At 39.8% G+C, this 22,628-nt stretch overlaps 1 protein-coding gene across 2 annotated transcripts in view; it reads right to left on the bottom strand.

The window, feature by feature from the left end:
- The window catches only part of LOC115253526 (chaoptin-like), a 256,460-nt gene that overhangs the window by 22,824 nt on the left and 211,008 nt on the right, over positions 1–22,628 (bottom strand). For both annotated transcript variants that reach the window (XM_062844948.1, XM_062844947.1), the window contains exons 2-3: positions 6,460–7,580; positions 5,589–6,390 (exon numbers count right to left, since the gene is read on the bottom strand). In XM_062844948.1, the coding sequence (XP_062700932.1) occupies positions 5,589–6,390; positions 6,460–7,580 (1,923 nt within the window). The remainder of the gene's footprint in view (positions 1–5,588; positions 6,391–6,459; positions 7,581–22,628) is intronic.

The following is a 22,628-nucleotide window of genomic DNA, read 5'->3' as shown; positions in this document are numbered from 1 at the left end:
AGCACAATTTGATGAAGTTTCCAAAAGATTAATTTGCTTCTCAGATTTCGCTAGAAAAACTTCTGTGATTTCTCCAGAAGTTTCTCCAGAAATTTTCTTCTGAAAGACAAAGGTAATTCTTTCAAAAAAATATTGAAAGGATTTCTCCAAGAATATCAGATAGAATTCCTCAAGAAATGTCTTCAAATAATCCTCCAGGTATTACTGATTTGATTTTTCCAGGAATCTCTGCTTGAGTTTTTCCAGAAATTCTTCCTGAAATGTCTCCCGGATTTTTTTTATTAATTACTTCAGGAATACTTCCTGAGTTTTTTATTCCATAGATTTCTACCGTGACCCCTCTTAAAATTCCGACAAAAATTCCTCCAGTGCTAATATCTCCAGAAGTTCATGCTGAGATTTCTACAGAAGTTCCTTATGTAATTAAAGACTGCCTTAGAACGTATGGAGGCACCTAATCTTCAGCTATCTGGGCCTGATCAATGGTTCTAGGTTCGGTCGTCGTTTTGACTGTTTCTGCTTACCATGAAATCGCACATTCAAAAGTGCCTTGCCACGATGAATATTGGAAATCGTTTCCACCCCTGCGTAAATAAAGTGTGGCCGATCCACCTCCACTTTCGCTCCCAAATTTCTGTCGCTATCGGCTTTTGATGACATCGACGATGACATTCCACGTCCAATCCGCCGAGATCCAATTGTGAGGCCACCATGCAAGAATTATATACCGCAGGCATCTATTGATCAAGACCTGCAGGCGTTGAGTGTTCTCCACTGATACACACCGCCCTGGGCCCTGTAGCATAATCGGGCTAATAATATTAGCTACAAGTTATAAGTTACAAGTCTAGATTGAGTTTAAATAAGGGCGAAAGTAACATGAGAGAGTTCTCTTCAACGACTCTCTCTTCTTCAAATTAAAGTGAAAAGACGCAAGTAAAGTTGCACTTTTTTGTCATAAATCGCTAGGTTGCGATGCAATCTAGCGTCTAAGAGTAAAAAAGTTCGATTGAATTTGTATCTTGTCACTTTAATTTGCAGAAGAGAGAGTCGATGAAGAGAACTCTCTCATGTTACTTTCGCCCTTATTTAAACTCAATCTAGAAGTACTAATATTACAAGTGCTAATAATTTGTGTTGCATAAAGGCTCAATTTTCCACTAATATTATTAGCACTTGTAATATTAGTGACCATGAAAATACAAGTTGTTTTGGTTCATTTACCTGTCAAAATTCATCCGACAGTTCACTATTAATTTGAAATGGCAGTTGATATTTGTTTATTTTCTGCATTTTCCGCGTAACATCCGGAAATAACTTCATTATTCCGAAGTTTTGCATTCTTTATACGATATATGAAGAAAAGCATGTGCTGTTTGGATCATTTTCGACCGCTCTGACGAAATATGTTTTTACAAAGTATGGCACTGCAAGTACCTAGATTTTTAGTAAAATGTCCCAAAGATTTAATAGTACTGGTTGAAAAACAATGTATAAAGATTTAGCAACATGTATTATGCTTCTTGTTAAAATCCGAAGTGATCTGGGATGCAAAAATTGAGCCAAGAACCTCCAATCAAAGATGGGTACCTATTGTAGAAACTTTGGAGAACTTGAGAGACTCAGCAAAAATTATATTTTGGATACAAAGTGTACATCAACGCAATTTTCTCTTCAATGAGTTTCGAATACATATTGCCATATTTAATCGTCAAAAACTGGAATTAAGATTGACATGTTAGAAAAATAATATCTTTTGAGTTGATCAAAATGGTAAATCGATATATTCAAAACTAAATATGACTTCTGCAATACTTTAAATCTAACTTGTAAATTATTTTACAAGACCTTTGAGACTTGTAATCAAAAGTACAAGTCATAGCTAATATTTTATACTTGTAGTTTGTTTATGCAACATACACTCGTAAATTCTACTAATAATATTAGTCCAACCGACTTGTAGTATTGGACTTGTAACTTGTACTTGTAGTATTTTTATGCAACAGAAAATTACAAGTTACAAGCTACAAGACTAATATTATTAGTAAAATTTTCATTATGCTACAGGCCCCAGGTTTCACTAGCGTACATCAGCACAGATTTCACGTTCGAGTTAAAAATTCGGATTTTGGTGCGTCGACTGATCTGGTTGTTTTTCCATACATTCCTTAAATTTGCAAAAGCAGCCCTCGCCTTCTTGATCCGTGCACCTATGTCGATCTTGGTGCCGCCATTTGGCTACCAAGATATTGGAAGCTTTCAACATTACCCACTGATTGCGCAGCTACCGTAAAGCTGGAAGGGTTGACCGTGTCTACATTCAACGATTTAATCTTGTTGACGTTGATGGCAAGACCTGCCGCTGAGGAGCGATTGGCAAGATAATCGAGCTTGCTCTGCATATCAGAGCGCCGTTGAGCTAGGAGGTTTAGGTGCTCCATGGTAATGGGCTGCCACAGCAGTCCACGATTTGGTTCACGGTCAATCGCACACCTACCAGGATCTCGTCGATTACGATGAGGAACAGTAGCGGTGATAGTATACATACTTGCCTTACTCCAGCAACGACCAGGATGGGATCGGACAAAACAACGTTGTGCAGTACTCTGCCTGAAAATGCCCTGTACTGTGCTTCAATGAGGCCGATGATTTTCTCAGGGACACCCTTGCGCATGAGGGCTTCCCACATGTTTCCGTGATTGAGACGGTCGAAAGTTTTTTCGTAATCAATGAACACCAGGTAGAGAGACTTTTGGAATTCATTGATTCGCTCCAGAATGATACGGAGCGTGACAATATAGCCCACACAGGATCGTCCGGCACGGAATTCTATGCTTGCTGCCGTCGGAGATTTGCGTCAATCTTCTCCTGTATCCGGTTAAGGATCATTTTGCATAGGACTTTGAGAATGATACACAGTAACATGATGCCCCGACCGGAAATGTCGCGGTTTCCCATATGTTTCATTCTACGTAGCCATCTCATACTACGGATGGTCGTTTTTATCTCCTGCACTGATGGAGCTTCGGTGTTGACACGGGTAATGCGTCGAACCCTTGCCGGATCATACTGAGGTGTTGATGGCGTAGTCGACACTTGGAAAAAGGTTTCCAAAGTGCTCGAACTAGCGTTTCAACTAACGCTAACGGGCCATTAAATCTGTACGTCACATCAAACCGACGAACGTACAATGATCGACAGCGTTGGGGAGCATCCATTTAGTATGACAGTACGTCACGCTAAAATTGAGAATTTTCGCCCCCCCCCTTCGTACAGGTTTTTTCCTATACCTAATGTATTGTTTGTCACACATTCACAAGACTCCCCCCTCCTCCCTAGGACCGTGACGTACTCAATGAACGGTCCTTACAGATATGTTGCTGGGATCACTGCGGCAATTCCTGCTGGGGATTCTTGGAGAGCACCTATTAGCAATTACTGGAGAATTCCCAGCTGAAAATGCTTGAGAAACCCAGCAAGAATTTCTCAAGAAACCCTAGCAGGAATATCTGCTGATACTTTAAGGGAAATTCCTATTGGAATCCTTGAGGAAATCTCTGGTGGAGTTTCTATAGGAATTTTAGAGAAACATCTGGAACAATCCTTTGGAAGGATATGTAAAGTAATCCCTGCAGAAACCTTTGAAGTAATCCCAACATGAATATTTAGATAGAGGAACCCCATCGAGCATTTGTGGAGGAATGTATCGAAAGATTTCTCTTGGATTGCATCCAGGAATGCCTCTCTAGTAATTCCTGCTGGGATTCCACTTAAAGTTCATCCAGGAATTCTTTCGGTGATTTGTCCAGAGATTTCTCAAAAAATTTCTTTATTAATTCCTCCAGAGATTTTTGCAACAACTGCGGCAAATTATTTGTAAGAATACTTTCAAATACTTATTGCTTTCGAAGATCCTCTTGTGAATCCTCCAGCAATTTTTGCAAGCATTCTACTAAAAATCTTCTGGCATTACCTCTACAAATTCTTGTTGCGGTTCCTGTATTGTTTTCTAAAAAAAAAGTATTCCTTCTTGGCATTCTCTTTAGATTATGTTAGGAAACACTGCTGGGATTGCTCGTGGATTGCTATTGGAATCCCTCTAGATTTTTTTCTGGCAGGAATCCTTCAGGATTCCTCTGGGTTTCCCAACTGAATGAAATCCAATAATCTTAGCAAGAATTGCTGGAGAAATTCTAGTATGCGTTCCTGAAGGAATCTCAGAAGTTATTATTGGAATATTAAGAGAAATTCCTAGACGAATCATTCAACAATCGTAACAATTCCTAAAAGAACTTCAAGAGGATTCGCTTGAGGAATACCAGGAGCAAATCCTGTAGGAATCGTTGGAGGATTTTTTGGAAAAACCCCAGCAGGCATCCCTGAAGGAATTCCGAGAGGATTTGCTTGAGAATTTTTTTGAAAATTTTACTTGGAACTCCTACACAAGTGTTTGATGGGTTTTGTTTGAAATTGCTGCTGATAGTATTCCATGGATTTTTCAAAGGATTCCTCCGGAAGTTGCTCCTTAAGGGGTTTCTTCCAGGATGCAGGAACTCCTACCAGGATTTCTACTAGCATTGCAGGAATTGCTGTGGTCGCTCGTAGTAATTTAGGATGGCGCCATTCGGAAAAGATTAATGGATTAGAGTACAGCCTTTCGGACACACTATGTACCGAGGTGCGTTCATTCAGTCACTCCAATCGACTAGGATGTGGTCATCCAGACGCGCAGTTAGCTAAGGACTGTAGACTGATTTTTTTCAACTGTTGCATTCAGATATAATTGCTTGTAAATGTCCGGACAAGCTGTTTACTATTGTTTTTTGTCGCCATGAGAAGCCAGAATTTCTTAAAAAGTTATTGGCTGACCGCATAGACACGCTGCGGACAAGAGTGCGATCATCCGGACACGTTGTCGACTAAGGTTTGGTCATCCGGACCCGCTGTGAACTAGAGTGCGGTCATCCGAATACGCTGTGGACAAGAGTGCTATCATCCGGACAAGCTGTGGACTAAGATGTGATCATCCGGACACGCTGTAGGCTAGAGTGCGGTCATCCAGACACGCTGTGGACAAGAGTGCGATCATCCGGACACGCTGTCGACTAAGGTGTGGTCATCCGGACACGCTGTAGATTAGAGTGCGGTCATCCAGACACGCTGTGGACAAAACTGTGATAAAACTGTGAGTTCGCATCGACTCGTTTCGGTGTCTTCTGCGTAATTATTCAGCATCTTAAAATGAATAAGTTCGCGGAAAACACCTACACGATTCGATGCAAAATCGCAGTTTTATTCATGATCCCGCACTTATGGTAACTGCGAAAGGGATGCAGTGGGACGGGAATTGGGCAATATATCCTTGAGGCACATGGCAGATGTGACCACACTTTTGTTGACTCCAAGCTTTCAAATTGTGAACATTGGGAATGGCATCCCAAGCCCTGTTGATTGATTTTCTTTGTACATAACTTCGACAGCTCTATGTTCATGATCGCCAAGTTGCAACCACAAATTGTAAGCTCATTTATGCCAATCCTAGATAGAGTAGGATAGAGTCGTATTATTAAAATAACAAGAATACTCACCTGGAACGATTCGTCCGCAACTTTGTTCAGCTTGTTACCCCTCAGATTCAGCACCTTTAGGTTGTTCAAGTTCATAAACGTACGCTTCTCGATCGACTCGATCCGATTGTCGTCCAGATAGATGGCGTTCAGATCTCCCAAATCCGCAAACGAGTGCGTCGACAACTGCTTGAGGTTGTTGTACCGTAGCGAAATCAGTTTCAGCTTGTTGTGAATGTCCCCTTGGAAGGTTCCCCTCGGAAGGCTTTCGATTTGATTGTCGTGCAGCTCCAAGCTGACGAGGTCTCCCATAAAGTGGAAACTGTTTTCGTTCAGGGTTTTCAGTTTGTTGTTGCTGAGGTCCAAGGCCTCCAGGACCGTCAGTTGTCGGAACGCTTCGTATGGGATTTGGGACATTTGCGCGCCTAAGCCGTGCGACATCCGTAGCGAGATCAGACTGTGTCCTATTTCGTTGAAGGCGTTTGGCTCGATGCTGTCGACTCGGTTCTCGCTTAGATCTAGACGTTTGAGGCCGCGTAGATTGGCAAAGGCTCGATTCTTGATGGATTTCAAACCGGCGCGGGTGATCCGGAGCTCTTCCAGCTCTGGACTGAATTCGGTGAAATCTTCGGGGTTGAGGGACATTGATGAGAGGTGCGAGGTGGCTAGCTGTCGTAGGTTTTTCATGGCCGAGAGTTCCTTGAGGGTGAATGGTTGATTCTGGTGTCCGGTGGTGTCCAGCTTGAAGAGGTTAAGGCCGGCGAAGGGTGACTGGTTGCGTTGGTCGAACTCCTTGATGACGTTGTCCTTCAGGTTCAGGAATCTGTCGAGAAGAGATGGGAGATTTGTAATTTCATTACATACAAGGTATAAGATATGAGTTTGGCCATACCTCAAATAATCGAATCCCCGGAACAGACCGTCCGCCAGATGGGTCAAGTTGTTCCCGGACAAATCCAACAGCTGTAGTGAGCTTTCCAGCCCGTCGAACGCTTCCGGTGAGATGAAATCCAGCCCGCAGTGCCGGATGTACAGCTCTCGGATTTTGGCCTGCCGAAAGGCGTTGTCCGCGATGTGGTTGATCGGGTTCCCGTCCAGGAAGGTGGAGTTGATGGTGTCGAAAAACGCAAACGATTCCGATGGAATCTCGTGGATAGAGTTGTACTGCAGCTGGAGCATGTCTAGGGTCAACTTGAAGTTGACTTTGGGGTCGTCTTCGTCTGGGGCAAGGGTTTGGACGAGGTTGTGAGACAGGTCCAGGACTCGGAGCAGCCTTAGTGGTTCAAGGGCGTCGTAGGGGATGCGAGTGAGTAGGTTGTTGGCTAGGAACACTTTGGAAAGCTTTCCAAGGCCGTCCTTGAAGGCGGCCGGATCAATTTGGGCCAGGTTGTTTCCGCTGAGGTCTATGCTGTCCAAATAGGGTAAACCGGCAACACTTCCCGGAGGAAGCTGTGAAATTGAGTTGTCCGACAGTACAAGAGTTTGTAAGCTTTGCTCCAACCCTCGGAAGGCTCCGGTTGCGATGGTGGTAATATCGTTTCCTCCCAGATCCAGAAGGCGTAACTTCTTCAAGTCTTGAATAGCTCTCGAGGGAACCTCAATGAGTTCGTTGTTTTCCAAGACCAATTCCCAGAGCGATCGTTCCAAGCCGTGAAAGGCTTCGTCGGGTATCTCCGTGATTGGATTGTTGGAAATGTCCAGCTTGTAGAGTCCGGTCGCTTGGAAGAAGTACGGCTCCAAATCTTGAAGTCCCGTATCGTCCATGTAAAGCTTGAACAGTTTTGAACTGTTGATGATCTTCGGTATGGCGGGGAAGTGCACATTCCGGCAATCCACTACGCCAAGATCCGGACCCGGTTTGGAGCATCTGCAGAGAGCGTTGAAGTTACACGGCGAATAGGACGGATAGTCGATTTCACGAGCCCTCGCCAGGGAAGCCCAGATCATGAGCCCAACCGTCACGAACACCAAGGTGTAACCGAGCTTGACCAGATACTCGAGTCCGGCATTGCCCTGCAAGTAGATAAGACGTATTGGAATTATTATTATTATTATTATTATCTTTATTTACGAGATTTTCAGCCCTGGGCTGGTTCATCTCGGACGTATTGGAAATGTTACCAGGTTCGGACAACTTGAAGTTCTTCGACGACCAGTGATTAGCCAAATTAATTCCCTATCCAAATCGCGCTCCGGGAAGGAAAATTAGCGCCCCATTCCTTATCGTAATGTTAGTTTTTCCTATCGTATTCGATGGACTTAATTTAATTATATTGGTTCAGAGGCGGGGACAGCTGGGAGGACACAGGACACTGGGGAAGGAATCGGATGGCATTTTTCTTCGCAGCAGGATAAGGTGTAGCCAATTAAGTAACCATCGAACGGACGCAAAGAAGGATACGGCCGGAGTGAGAGGCAGAGTCAGCAGTAGTGTTTGGAAAGTTGGGAAAGCTAAACGGCGATGGCTCCATAAGAGAGACCTAGATATCCGAAGGAAGGGGAAGTTTGTTTTATGTCATCGTGCGATCAAATTAGTTTTGCTCGCCGTGTAAACCGCGTGAGGTCTTTCTTTATCGGTTTATGGCTGCAGCCGGCACAGGAGGTGGGGTGGCGAATGGATAGACTGACACGCCTAGGTTTGAAAAGGAATTGGCTTTTCGCGATGGGTGAGGCCGTCCGTTTGCCGGTCCTGATGAGGATATGATAGTGTCGAGCAATTTATGGTGCTGTAATTCCGTTTTGATACCGAGAAATGAGGTCTGAGTTGTAGGTGTGGTTTTGCAGAGGATCAATATGTATACTCAATATCGCAACTGTTCAAACGCTCTATCACATTTATTTACTACCCGACCAGAAGTACCAGAAGTGTAGCTCAAAATTGTAACGTGCTAGAGCAAATCTCACTTCGGATTTGGATTCAGCGGCTCAAAATCTGTCAAATACACATAAGTTTGCTCTTGAGGCAGAGCAGTAGTTAATTTTCGTTTTGCTGTGTTATAATCTTAAGGAAATTATTGAAGGAACTCCTACAAGATTCCCCGAAGGAACTCCTCTGTAGGTATTTCTGAATGAGCTTCTGGAGAAATCTCTGATGGAGGTATATTAGTCTTCCTGGAAAAATCTCAATCTCAATCTTCAATCTGAAAGAACCCCAGGAGTGGAAGAACTTCTGAAAGAATTCCTAGAGAAACTTCTCGAGTAATCCCCTATGGATATCCTAAAAGAATCCTGGAAGGAACTCCTATATAGGAATCCCTGAATAAACTTCAGGGGTAGGGTAATTCATGTATTTTGGACAGGCTGAGGACAACGTTAGAAAAATCGTCCCCTAGCTTCCTTAGAAAGGAATTGATTATTTTGCAAAGTTACTATTACGCTTATAATATGACTGTACTTTGCGTTTCTGGTGATAAAAAGCTTAACGAACGCATTTTTATCTGATAAAATCACGATTTCCAATCGCCTGTTAGAATTGCATTTTGGACACCGAATATATGTTTTGGACACCCTCAGGTATATATAATTTGGACAGGGCAATTATCTCCATGTTTAGCCATGAATACAGCTGTATCATGAAAGTAGCATAAATTAACTAATAATTTCGTGTAAATAATCAAATTTCTCCGCTTAACAGGTATCTATTTTGATAACTATTACAGTTTTTGTTAAAATCGAGGAAATATCGCCAGAACCACAGAATACGCCTCCAAGTATGCAATCGCACAGCATCCCCATGTAGTTCGTCAGATGACCAAAATATATTTACAGTAGAAAACTTGTAATGTATTTTGGACACCACCTATTTTAGGCGTTCTAGATGAATGTTAAGAGATTGGCTGCCCAATGCTTCTTTATTGAACAGTTCTCATTGCGATATGGCTTTTAAATTTCTTACAATTATTATATCAACGATTTTGAGGTTATTATTGTATGTGACTGTGAAGTGTATGTCGTCTTGCATACCTGTGCATTTGAGGGGTTTTAGTGAAACATTTTACATTTTCGATAATTTTGTAATAAATTCTTAATTGTTAAGCGTATTTTCAACGTAAGTCATCAGAATAGAGTCTGTTTGATCCAATAGTCGATATTCAGAAGTATCTACTTTTATTAGCTCTCCGGAAAAAGGCATACATCGCAGTGCATGTCCAAATTATATACATGTCCAAATTATATTTTTTACCCTAATCCCTGAATTCTCCTGGATGTATCCTTGGATCTTCGTATAAGATTCTCTGGAGGAACTTCTGTAGAGATTTCTGAAGAAACATCTGCAAGAATTCCTGAAACTCCTGGAGGAATCCCTGATGAAACTACTGGAAAGAACTCCTGTAGGAATTTCTAATGGTACTTCAGAAGGAATCCCTGCAGGAACTCCTAGACTAATTTCTGAAGACCTCTTGCAGGAATTCCTGAAGAAACTTCTCACGGGATTCTTGATGGATCTCCGGGTGGCATTTATGAATCCTCCTGATAGAATCTTTAAAGGGACTTCTGGAAGGATACCTGAACGAACTCCCGTTGAAATAGCTTAGGGAACTTCTGAAGGATTTCCTAATGAACACATGGATGCATCCCTGAATCCTCCTGGAGCTTTCAGGGAGATCCCTGAGGAAACTCCTGGAGAGATCACCGAAGGAACTTCTCGAGCAATCATTAGAAGAACTCCTGAAAGAATCTCTGAAACTGTTTTTTTCTTGAGGCATCCCGAAGTAATTCCAAGAGGAATCCCCGAAGGAATTTCAGGAGGAATTCTTGAACAATTTCCAGGAATTTATGATAGATCTCCTGGAGGGAATCCTGAGGAAACTCCAGGACTAGTTCCTAAAAAAACTCCTGTAGGAGTTCCTGAAGGAACTTCTGAAGGAATTCGTTAAGGAACTCTCAGACTAATCTCTGAAGGACCTCCTATGAAAATCTCTGTAGGATCTTCTGGATGAATCTCTGATGTACAGGGGGTGGCCAAAATGTTTGGGATAGGCAACTTTTTTTTCTCTCGCAAAAAAGTTCAACATGCTATAAATTTTCATACAGTGCTTCAAAAAATCTCAAATTTTGACTGTTTGTCAACCTATTATATGTGCATGATTAGTACAAATTTGAGCTCGATTGAGCTTAAATCTTCCGCGAAGTTAGAACCGTTCTGATAAAACACTATTTTTTAGACAACTAATTTTTGAACTGTCATACCTCGGCGACCAATGAACCGAGTTGAATGATTTTTTTTAACGTTTACCAACATTATATGGATACTTAATACGACGCTATGAAATGTAATATTTTTTCACGATGAATAAAGTTATACCGGTTTGACATTTAGACCCATATAGAGGAAAATTAGTCAAATTTACAGTATCATACAAAAATTACTAAATGTGTTATTCTTTCAATCCAAATAGGCTCTAATATATCTTATCAGAGATATCTTCAGAACAGAAGCAGAAAAACTTTGGATATCAACACTAAAATTTAATGACATTGATGTAAAAAAATACTTTTTTTCGAGAAAGATCCAAAAAGTTTCAATCCATGATAACTTTTTTCAACGTTCAAAAAGTACCTATGTTTTAATGACATGATAAGCATCAATGTGTTGTTGATAAACGTTAAAAAGTTCATTAAATTCAGTTCACTGGTTTCCGAGATATGACAGTTCAAAAAAAAGTTGTCTAAAAAATAGTGTTTTACGAGAACGATTCTAGCTTCGCGAAAGATTAACCAATCGAGCTGAAAATTACCAATGATGCACATATAGTAGGTTAACAAACAGTCAAAATTTGTGAATTTTTGATGCACTCTTTGAAAAGTTACAACGTTTTGAACTTTTTTGTGAGAGAAAAAAAGTTGCCTATCCCAAATATTTTGGCCATCCCCTGTATCCAGGGATGGGATCATTCATTTGCAAAGATTTACGTTCACTTGATACTATCTCAGTTCAGAAGCATTTTCTGAAGGGATGTGCGTGGATAACGAGTGAAGTTTTCGGCTCGTGTTTTAGTTGAAGAAAATCCTGTTTTAAACCGATTCATCACTCCCTTTGGTTGTTACATAAACTCAACCACGGTGTCTACAAGCCATAAAGCATCAAGTTCTTCGATTAAAATTGGTTAAATACTAGATTATCGCCAAAAACTCTAGTCCCTTCATCGACCATTTGTGACGGTACTCAGCTGACTTGTTATAAACTGTTCTACGGTAGCAGTCATGTTTACTCGATCGGGGAATGGAAAACAACAGCCACTCACTCAGAGTGGGAAGACAATGGAGAGAACCAAATCAACATCATCGTTGTCATCGACTGCGGGAGATGGACGTGTTGAATCATTGGATGATTTATTTGCCCGGCTACAATCTAGGTTTGATGAAACTGACAAACACGTCGAGGATAATACCAGCAAGCTCCAGGGTGAAATTTCTACTCTTCGTGCCGATATCCAGGAATTCAAAACGAAATGCTCTGTTGAGGTGAAGTGTCTTTCGGATGCGGTTAGTGAAATTCGTTCAGACGTTGTTCTGGATCGTGAACGAATCATGTATGCCGAAAAGTCTAATGACCTGCTGCTTTCTGGGGTACCGTTCGTGATAGCTGAGAACTTGGATCGCATTGTAGGCTTGATTGCTACAGCCTTGGGTTATGCCGAAGGTGGACTGCCTCTCGTCACTGCAAAACGTCTCGCTCGTATTCCTATCAAACCGGGGTCTACACCACCTATTGCGCTGCAGTTTGCATTTAAATTCGCTCGCGATGAATTCTACGCTCGGTATCTGAAGATGCGTAACCTATCGTTACAGCATATTGGGTTCAACGTTGACAGCAGAGTGTACCTGAATGAGAATCTGACGGAGTTGGGCCGTAAAATCAAAACGCACGCGATCAACCTGAAAAAAGCTGGGAAGTTACACTCTGTTTACACTAGGGACGGCGTTGTGTACGTGAAATGTGATGCTAAAGCCGAACCACAGATGATCTTTTCTATGGATCAATTTGAGCTGCTCTAAAATGAACCAAAAAACATTTCCTTAATGATCACTCTTGTATTCCTACCAAAACTTTTCCGTGACTCTTTTCCCAGGATATCCTGTGATCTCTTCCATCCTGCAAGTCATTTTTTTTATCAAGATAACCCTACCACCAAGTTTTTCAAAATTCCTTCCTATGATTCCATGGTTCCGTTCCTGATTATACTCCTTGTACTCTTCCTTCCTGAAAGTTATGCTGCTGTTGCTGTTCATACTGTTGCTGTTGCTGTTCATGCTGTTGCTGTTGCTGCTACCGACTGACTGCTGTTGCTGTTTATGCTGATGGAACTATGGCTGGTGATTGATTAAAGCTTTGATTGATGATATTTTTTTACTGCCTTCAATTAAACCGCAGATCAGTAATGATGTTAATGAAAAATCCTAGTACCAAAAGTAATTCAAATCCTCGCTCACTGTTATTTGTTTTTGCTGTTTCTCCTTTTGTGTGGGTAATGCCTTTTCGCTCAATTCCATCCTTTATGATTTTCTTAAATGTCGGATGATAGTTCTGCTGCTCCCACAAACATAAATGTGTCCTCAAATATTCCTCGTATAGTAATGAATTGTGCTTTGCTTGAACACAAGTTAAATATTTGTCATTTGAATGCGCAAAGCCTTTGTGCACGAAATCTAAGTAAATTTAACGAATTGCAAAACATCGCTCAAGATAGTAAGCTTGATATAATATGTATATCTGAAACTTGGCTTAATGGCACCATCTCGGATGGAGTAATCGCAATTGATGGCTACAGTCTTATAAGAAACGACCGTTCGTATAGCCAAGGTGGTGGAGTGTGTGTATATTATAGAAACGATTTGAAATGTAAATGTGTATCTAAATCTGAATATGCGATGGGCATAGATAGTAACCGAATAGAATATATTTTTCTTGAAATTTCTTATCATAACGATAGATTCTTGCTCTGCACTGTCTATAACCCTCCTCGGAATGACTGCTCTGAGATACTATACGAAAAGCTTCAAGAGTTGTATTTGAATTATCCTCAGACACTGATACAGTGGGGACCCGATTTTGTCAGCCCCCGATTTTGTCTACCCCCGATTTTGTCTACCCCCGATTTTGTCAGCTTTTTGACCCGATTTTGTCAGCCTTTTTTGAAGTAAAAAAATAAATTTGTATTTCATTCAGAATTTCAACTTTATAATCATTATTAATGCAGTTGATGTCTTTAGGCGTCATATAAAAGCTACGCAATGAACAAAACTCGTGTAACTTTTGAAAATGGCCAAACTTGTTTTGCAAACTAACACATTGAGGCATTTTTAGCACCCAACCCTCGCCAATGTTGTTTTAAATTGCTAAAAGATTCTAGCTCTCTCTCTTCTTGGCGTAACGTTCCAACTGGGACACAGCCTACTCCTCAGCTATTCAAGATTTTATGAGAACCTTAACAATTTTTAACAGAGATCCCCCACAGCCAATGTTTATGTTGCATTTGTACATATATCGTGTGGTAGTCATGGAGATATTTTATACATAAGGTAGTTAAGGAAATGTCGATTATGAAATGGATTCTGAGCTAACCGGGAATCAAACTCCTCACCATCAGCATGGTTTTGCTGATTGCACGTGCGCTTACCACATCGGCTATATGGGCTTAAAGACTATTCTTCTGAACTTCCTCAGGAACAGAACAAACAATAAACGCTGCCTGTTGTTGTGATTACAAGTCAATCCATTTACTTCTTTCCGGCATCTCTGGGATTCCTCTAGGTTTAATAGTTTGGATTGATCCAGATAGACTAACATTTGAAAAGGGCGCAACAACCATTTCGAATTTTTGCTTCCCCCTTCCTTCTGAGCACTGGCCCATTTTTCATGTAATCTCTGGCCAGTAACAGATAGAGCAGACTGCCCTCTATCTGATAACGGAAAAAGTTTGCATACATAAATTGAAATACGCCTAGACGGGGTGGGAGAAGTTGAGACATGCAATGGTTGTTCCGCCCTTTTTACATGTTGGTTAAGATTTATTATTATAGATTTCATGCTTGGATTGCTTCAAAAATTTCTGTCAGAATTTTATTCATTAGAAACCCTTACGAAATTCGAAATGGGATTCCCCAAAAAAATCTTGCTGCGATTCCTTCAAGAACTTTTGCGTGGTTTCTTTTAAGATTTTCTGCTGCTATTTCTCCAAGAATTCCGCCGGAAGTTTTTAAAGGAATTCTTCCGGGATTTTTTAACGATTCATTAAGGTGTGTCCCTTTAAGATTTTTTCAGGCATACCTCCTGTGGTTTCTCCAGAAGCTTTTCTTGAGACTTGTTCTAGAACTCCTGCTAGGATTCCTCCAAAAGTTTTGCTAATATTCTTACAGCATTTTTTTTTAATTTTCTACATGAACTCCTACAGCTATGTATCTAGGGGTTTCTCCAAGGATTTCTCCAATAATTCCTCCTGCATTTGCTACGTGGATTTATCCAGGGATTTTCCTAGCGATTCCTTCAAGACATCTTGCTAGCATTCCTCCATACATATCTATTTGGATAGATCAGGAACTTCTGCTGGAGTTTCTCCAAGAAATTTTCTATTTCAGATATTTTTCTAAGAATTGTTCATGCATTCTTCCTATGATACCCCTATGAGATTCATTCAGAAATTCTCCTCTAGTGATGTATTCAGAGTATTCTGTAGATACTTCTGAAATAATTCCTATATGAATTACTGCGTCCATTTGTCCATGAATAAATTTACGGAAGGCACAAATTTCCCAAATGGAAGAGAACGTGCCCCTGGAGCCAACCTACTGATGAATAAATCTAGCGATTTTCCTATGGATTTTTTCAAGAATTCCTCTTAGGGCCGATTTCTTCACCCTGGCTTAAGCGTTAAACCAGGTTTAACTATATGGGTAAGCCTGGCTTACCGGTTAAGCCGAGGTGAAGAAATCGGCCCTTAGGGTTGCTTCAGGGATCCTTCTAGGAATTTCGTAAAATGTTCCTCTATTGATGCCTTCAGTTATTACTCATACAAGAATTCCTTTAGAGATTTCTTTATGATTCCACTGTTAGATTTCCCAATTGGGCATTCTCTATGGACTTCCCGGAGGTCCCGCTTGAGATTTTTCCAGGGTTACCTCTTGGTATTTCTTTACGAAAATCCCTTGGTATTGCTTCTAAAATTCCTTTAGAAAATTTTGTTAGAAATGCTTCTGGAATTCATGCTAGACTTTAAAAATTAATTTCTGCTATGGTTTCTCCTTAACCGTTATGTGTCCGACAAACTTTTTGTTTTTTTCTACACCGTGCTTTTTAAATTGGCGCTGGGTACCCGGGTACCCTGTCGGCCACATAAGGGTTAAACTGCTCCTGATGTTTCCCCAGTACTTTTTTCAGGATGTTCTTCATGGATTTCTCAAGGAGATTTCTTCAAAGATTGCAATAGGGATTCTTTCAATGCTTTTTCAGAAAAATATTAATGAAATGCCTCTACAGATATCTACGAAGATTGCAGTAAGGATTCTTTCAGAAATTACTTAAGGGATTGATCCGGAGCTCCTGTAAAGGTTTTTGCAGAAACTACTTACGGGATCCCTTCGGGAATGTCTTGAGGGTTACGTTCCGTATATCCTCGGGTAGATTCTCTAGAAAATTTCTCCGAACATTCTTCTAAGATTCCTCCAGAGATTCTTTAGAGATTAGGCTCTGGAAATTAAAGTGGAATGGCAGCGCAAACGTAGACAATTCAAACAGTTTGAGTGTCTATACTTGTCAATCAGATGTTGGTTCATTTTCATTCGTTGACAGCTAAAGTTAGATGTTATGATTTAAACTGCGCTAACCAGTGTCAACTGTCTTCTGTAGACAACAATTGCTATAAGCTAGGAGAAGGCTGTGCTCCAGTAGGGATGTTATGACAAGAAGAAAAAGAAATAAAAGATTAAATAATTCTGCTGTAAAAAAGCACTGAATGTTAACTTTGCCAAATACCATTTTTTTCTGGGCAAAAGGTTAATGCAACCATAACAAATTGCAAATGCTCCATAGAAAATCAAAAAGCGCTCCATAAAAAATGAACATATGTTCCATGAAAATGTGAAATGTTACCCATAAATAATTGAAAACGTTCCATACTTTATAAACAATGTACCGATAAAACAAAAAAAATTCTCATTTAAAGTGAAATTTTGCACCAATAAATAATACTGAAATGCTCCATAATAAAACACAAATGCTCCATAGACAAATGCAAACGCTCCATAAAAAATTGAAATTGTACCCATAGAAAATTGAATATTGCTCCATAGAAAAATTAAATTGCACCATAAAAAATAGAAATTGCACCATAGAAAATATATGAATGCTCCATAAGTATTAGCAAACTGCACCACATAAAATACAATTTGCTCCATAAAAAATTGAAAATACTCCATAACTTTAAACATTTGCACCACTAAAGCAGTGCAATGTAAAGTAATTCAGCCCTGCCGAATTAAATTATAAGAATATGCTATCTATGGAGGATTTTCAATTTTTCATAGAGCAATTCATATTTTCTATGGTGCAGTTTGATAATACTTATGGAGAATTCATCTATTTCCTATGGTGCCATTTAAATTTTTTATGGTGCAATTTAATTTTTCTATGGAGCAATATTCAATTTTCTATGGGTACAATTTCAATTTTTTATGGAGCGTTTGCATTTTTCTATGGAGCTCTGCTATTATTGATAGATTTTTCGAAAGCCTTTGATCGAATATCCCACAATAAACTGCTGCTTAAGCTTTCCCATAATTTTAGCTTTTCCCGGTCTGCAATTAAGCTAATACGATCTTACCTGACAAATCGCATGCAATGTGTATCAATTGCAGGGCCCATATAGCCGAGGCGGTAAACGCACGGGTATTCAGCATGACCATGCTGAGGGTGACGGGTTCGATTCCCGGTCGGTCCAGGATCTTTTCGTAAAGGAAATTTCCTTGACTTCCTTGGGCATAGAGTATCTTCGTGCCTGCCACACGATATACACATGCAAAATGGTCATTGGCAGAGGAAGCTCTCAGTTAAAAACTGTGGAAGTGCTCTAGAACACTAAGCTGAGAAGCAGGCTTTGTCCCAGTGAGGACGTTACGCCAAGAAGAGTAGAGGAGAGGAGAGTGTATCAATTGATGAGCATTTATCTCAGTCAATAAATATAGTAAGTGGAGTACCCCAAGGATCCGTTCTAGGACCGTTGCTGTTTTCGTTGTACATCAATGACTTACCTTTCGTACTTCAGCATTGTGAGATACACATGTTTGCTGATGATGTGCAACTTTACATCTGCTCTTCTAGTCTAGGCATAAATGACATAGTACGATTAATGAACGCTGACCTCGAAAGAATACTTGTCTGGTCCACCAGAAATCTACTTCCAATAAATGTTGAAAAAACTAAGGCAATCTGTATTGCACGAACGCGTCTGGTTGAGCATAAACCACCCATTATTCTTGGTGGAAATCCAATTGAGTATGTCGAGAGAGCAGTTAATCTTGGGTTTGTTATAACAAGTGATCTTGAATGGGACAGTCAAATAAGTCACACTTGCGGCAAAATTTATGGAAGTTTACGCCAATTAAAGCTATCTTCAAGCATGTTGAGTAGGGATGTTAAATTAAAGCTGTTCAAATCGCTAGTGTTGCCTCATTTTATTTATGGCGCAGAATTCCTGTTAAATGCTTCAGCAAGGTCCATCAACCGATTACGCGTTGCACTAAATAATTGCATAAGATACGTTTATAATCTTACTCGTTTTTCTAGTGTCTCACATCTCCAGAATTAGTTGCTGGGTTGCTCTTTCGAGGATTTTTTGAAATTGCGTACAGTTCTGTGTATATTTAAAATAATGAATTTTGATTCTCCTAATTATTTATATCAGAAACTACAGCCTTTCCGTAGCTCTAGAGGCAGAAGCCTGATTATTCCGCGCCACAATTCTACGCATTACGGAAACACTTTGTTTGTGAGGGGTATTTCTATATGGAACATGCTACCAACTCAAATCAAAAATAATCGTACACTATATGGATTTAGGCGAGATTGCATTACATACTATAATGGAGAAACACAGCAAAATTAGGGAAATAGTTTATAGTTGATAAGATTATAGTTTATAAGATAATTGAAATTCATACTGATCTAAACTAGTTGTAGTAATTTAAAAGGAATTTGCCTTACTCTGCAACAATTAACGGAATAAATAAATAAATAAATAAATAAATTCTATCAAAAAACTATGTATAGATGGATTGAACCTTGTAGTTTTATCTGAAAGTTCGCCGAATAGCATTAGGGTCGCAAACGCATACCAAATTCGTAAACGAGCTGTGAAGGCAACTCTCCACGTAGTGAATGTAAATTAAATTCACGCCGTGGAGAGTTGCGTTTGCTGCCTTCTGTTGACTTTATTATTGAAGCTACGCTAGTACATTGTTCTACAAAGTTTCAGGTAAAACAAAAATGAAAAAGTGCTTCATACATTAATTTTTGCTACGATGTTTCTGAAGCGAGTTATTCGCAAGTGATTGTAAATGATTGGGTAACTCTCGCTGAGACCGTCCCACTATTTACGCCATGTCTTCAAAAATGTTTGAGGCGGCGATTTTCTGAAAGTTCCCCCCCCCCCCCCAAAAAGTAAGAAAAATGCATTTGGTTAATCAATTTGATGGACCCCCCGTTAGTTAGAGCAACAACCATTTTTACGGACCCCTCGATTTTGATCAATGGACTACCCGCTTTGCGCGCAGCCACAGTTGATCAGCAGGAGTAAATCAATTTAATTTTGTATGGCGAAATGCATCTAAACTTGAATTACTTGAAATACAAAGCTTTTCCCGAAAAAATATTTGGTAGGCTTAATAGTGGTCACCATTGTGCACAACCACTACCAAATATTTTTTTCGAATAATGTGTTCCACTTTGAAGAATTTGCCTTTAGATGGTATTCGCCATACAATATTTTTGCGAGTTACTTTTAGCGATTTTTCGCGCATAGAAGCTAGCGCCACATTGGTCGATGCGGAGAGTAGGAAAACAGCCGATGTAGTTAATTCATTGTTGGCTCATTTAAACCGTTATAACTCAAAAGTTTCTCCAAAAACCACCTCATAACAAAATGTTGTTGAAAAGAAGAAATATAGGGCTACTATTTACAGTTATAAAAAGTTGGGATGGCCATATTGATTTTGGCCGCCATCTTAGATTTTTATACCAAAACTGTTTTCTCACCATGTTGACAACCACCGATTTAAAATTTTTTTGCGTCAATCGAAAGCGGGGACATTTTTACACAATATATCAAAAATTTAGAGATGTATCTTTTTCCTATCAAAAGTTATCTGCACTTCGATTGACGCAAAAATTTTGAAGATCGGTGGTTGCCAACATGGTGAAAAAACAGTTTTGGTATATAAGTCCAAGATGGCGGCCAAAATCAATATGGCCAACCCATGTTTTTGTAACTGTAAATAGTAGCTCTATCCTTCCTCTTTTCAACAACCTTTTGTTATGAGGTGGTTTTTGGAGAAACTATTGAGTTATAACGGTTTAAATGAGACAACAATTGATCAAAATCGAGGGGTCCGCAAAAATGGTTGTGGCTCTAACTAACGGGGGGTCCATCAAATTGATTAACAAAATGCATTTTTCTTACATTTTTGAGGAGGACTTTCAGAAAATCACCACCTTAAACATTTTTAAAGATATGGTGTAAATAGTGGGACGGTCTCAGCGATAGTTACCACTTGCAAATGAATGATCCCATCCGTGCCTGTATCTATAGGAGGCATCCCTGATTTCTCCTGAAAGAATTTTTGAAGGTACTCCTGTTGAGGTCTTGCTGAGAGATCTTCTGAAAAAAAAATCATCCTGGAGGCATCCCTGAAGTATTTTCTAGAGGAATCACAGGTGAATCTCCTGGAGGCATCCCTGAATCCTTCGGGAAGAATCACTGGGTCTTTTTTTAGCCTTGTGGAATATTTATGATTGGGTTGTTGTAGTTATGTAGCTCATTTACACAGATAAAAATAATGAGAATTACACGTCATGTAAACATCCAGCTATGACGGTTTACATAAAAAATTTCTGTTATATGTCACTCGTGTACACACTCTGAGCAAAGATTTTCCAATAACAAATAAACTGGACTGCTTCTTCTTGTTCTCTTTGGCAAAACATCCTGATTGGGATCAAGCCTGCATCTCAGCCTAAAGTCCTCTGCCAATGATCATTCTGCATGTGTATTTCGTCTGATTGGCGAATATACTCACAGATCGAAAAAAGAATAGGGGGATTCACTTAACAGCGTAAACTGATTAAACTGATTACACGGCGTGTGTATGGGAAAGGTTTATAACACAAAATTAGGCATCGCCACATTTTTCGCTATTCAAAAATAGAGGCTTCCAGCTTTCATTTGCACGGTCCCTCAAAAAAATCCACCGAGGGATCTCGAACAACTTTTTCAGAATACTGTTTTTCCCCATACAAAATGAACGGTTCCAAATTAATCCCTATTTCTACTTAACAAACATACCCAATTTTTGTATGAAAAAGTTCCCCCGATGGAATATTTCGATGTTGGGCTTGAATGAAAGCTAGTAGCGTCAACTTTCACGTAACGTAAAAATTAGCGATGCTTATTTTTTTGTAATAAATTTCTTCTACCAGACACACCGTGATTAAACCGGCACCAACATTTCAAAAGGGCGTAACTGCTTTTGGAACCAATGCCTTCTCACAGAGCTGTGGGTCGTATTTCATTCATCTCACGCAATTCACATCCATTAATCGAAAGAGGAGGATTTTATCTTTCTGTTTGTGCTAGTGGATTGCTCGAGAGGGATGGGATACGCTCCACAGCTTTGTGAGAAGGCTTTGGTTGTAAATGCAGTTACGCCCTTTTGAAATGTTGGTGCCGAAACTTCGCGATCACCAAGGCAATCTTTGATTATTTCATTCGCAAAATCTTGAAACATTTCAAATAAGCAGAAAATCATAGCTTACGCAGCAATTTAATCTGTTTAGTGAGTACCCCTTATGTTAAATTCTGTGACATATGATGCACATGATTGGAGCGTGGGATATCACAGAAGTTTACATGACATCTCATGTAAAAGTAATAAAATGTCATGTAAACTTCCATTATATGTCATGTAATTCAGCACGACTCTGTGTATTTACATGACATATAACACAAATTTACATGACTAAACAGAAATTTACATGACGTGTAGATCTCATTATTTTTATCGGTACTCTATGCTCAAGAAAGTCAATGAAATTTCCTGTTCGAAAAAGTTCTGGACCGACTGGGAATCGAATCTGTCATCCTCAGCATGGTACTGAATACTCACGCCTTTACAACTACAGCTATTGTACTATGGACCAGAAATCAACATTTTGCTGCAATCACAACACGCGCAATATTAACGGATTAAGATTCAGTTGGTGGAAACTTTTCGTCAAACGGAAAATTCTCCATTGAACCCATGACTGAACCATTAGGTGTTTCGTGTGTTGTCCGTTGCCTAATATTGGTGATCGTTCAGTCTGAGTAGCCTCTTGTTGAAGACGGTGTAGTGTACTTTTTTGTTTTTCTTAAACATTGTTCAAAATTGCCCTACATTTTATAACCGATGATGTTGAAGTATAACCCAAGATGTATCGAAAAACTTTGTCAAGACCGCACAGCGATTCATACATGTGGAAAAAATTATACCCTTGGCAAATCTTGTCAAACATTGAGATTTTATTATTGATGTTATTCCTTTACATGTTATCCCTTTATAAGGCCAAGAAAACTAGAAGAGTTCTCAACGCATACTATTATGTAAATGATTATATACATAATAACATGTACTAAACAATTTTTGTATGAAAGAAACTCTCAAAAACTTAGGTGGCAATATAGTTGCCACTGCCCGTTTAGGCCATGAGCGCTGGTGGCAATATTCTTGCCACTGCCCGTTCAGGGTACTTTTCGTCTTTTGACCTCAACAAAAAGATTTTAGAGTGGATTAGGTAGTTCAGCTCATGTCAAC

Source organism: Aedes albopictus, chromosome 1, assembly GCF_035046485.1.
Source record: "Aedes albopictus strain Foshan chromosome 1, AalbF5, whole genome shotgun sequence".
NCBI lineage: Eukaryota > Metazoa > Arthropoda > Insecta > Diptera > Culicidae > Aedes > Aedes albopictus.
Note: the sequence above shows the minus strand (reverse complement) of the source record. Positions and strands in the feature narration are given on the sequence as shown.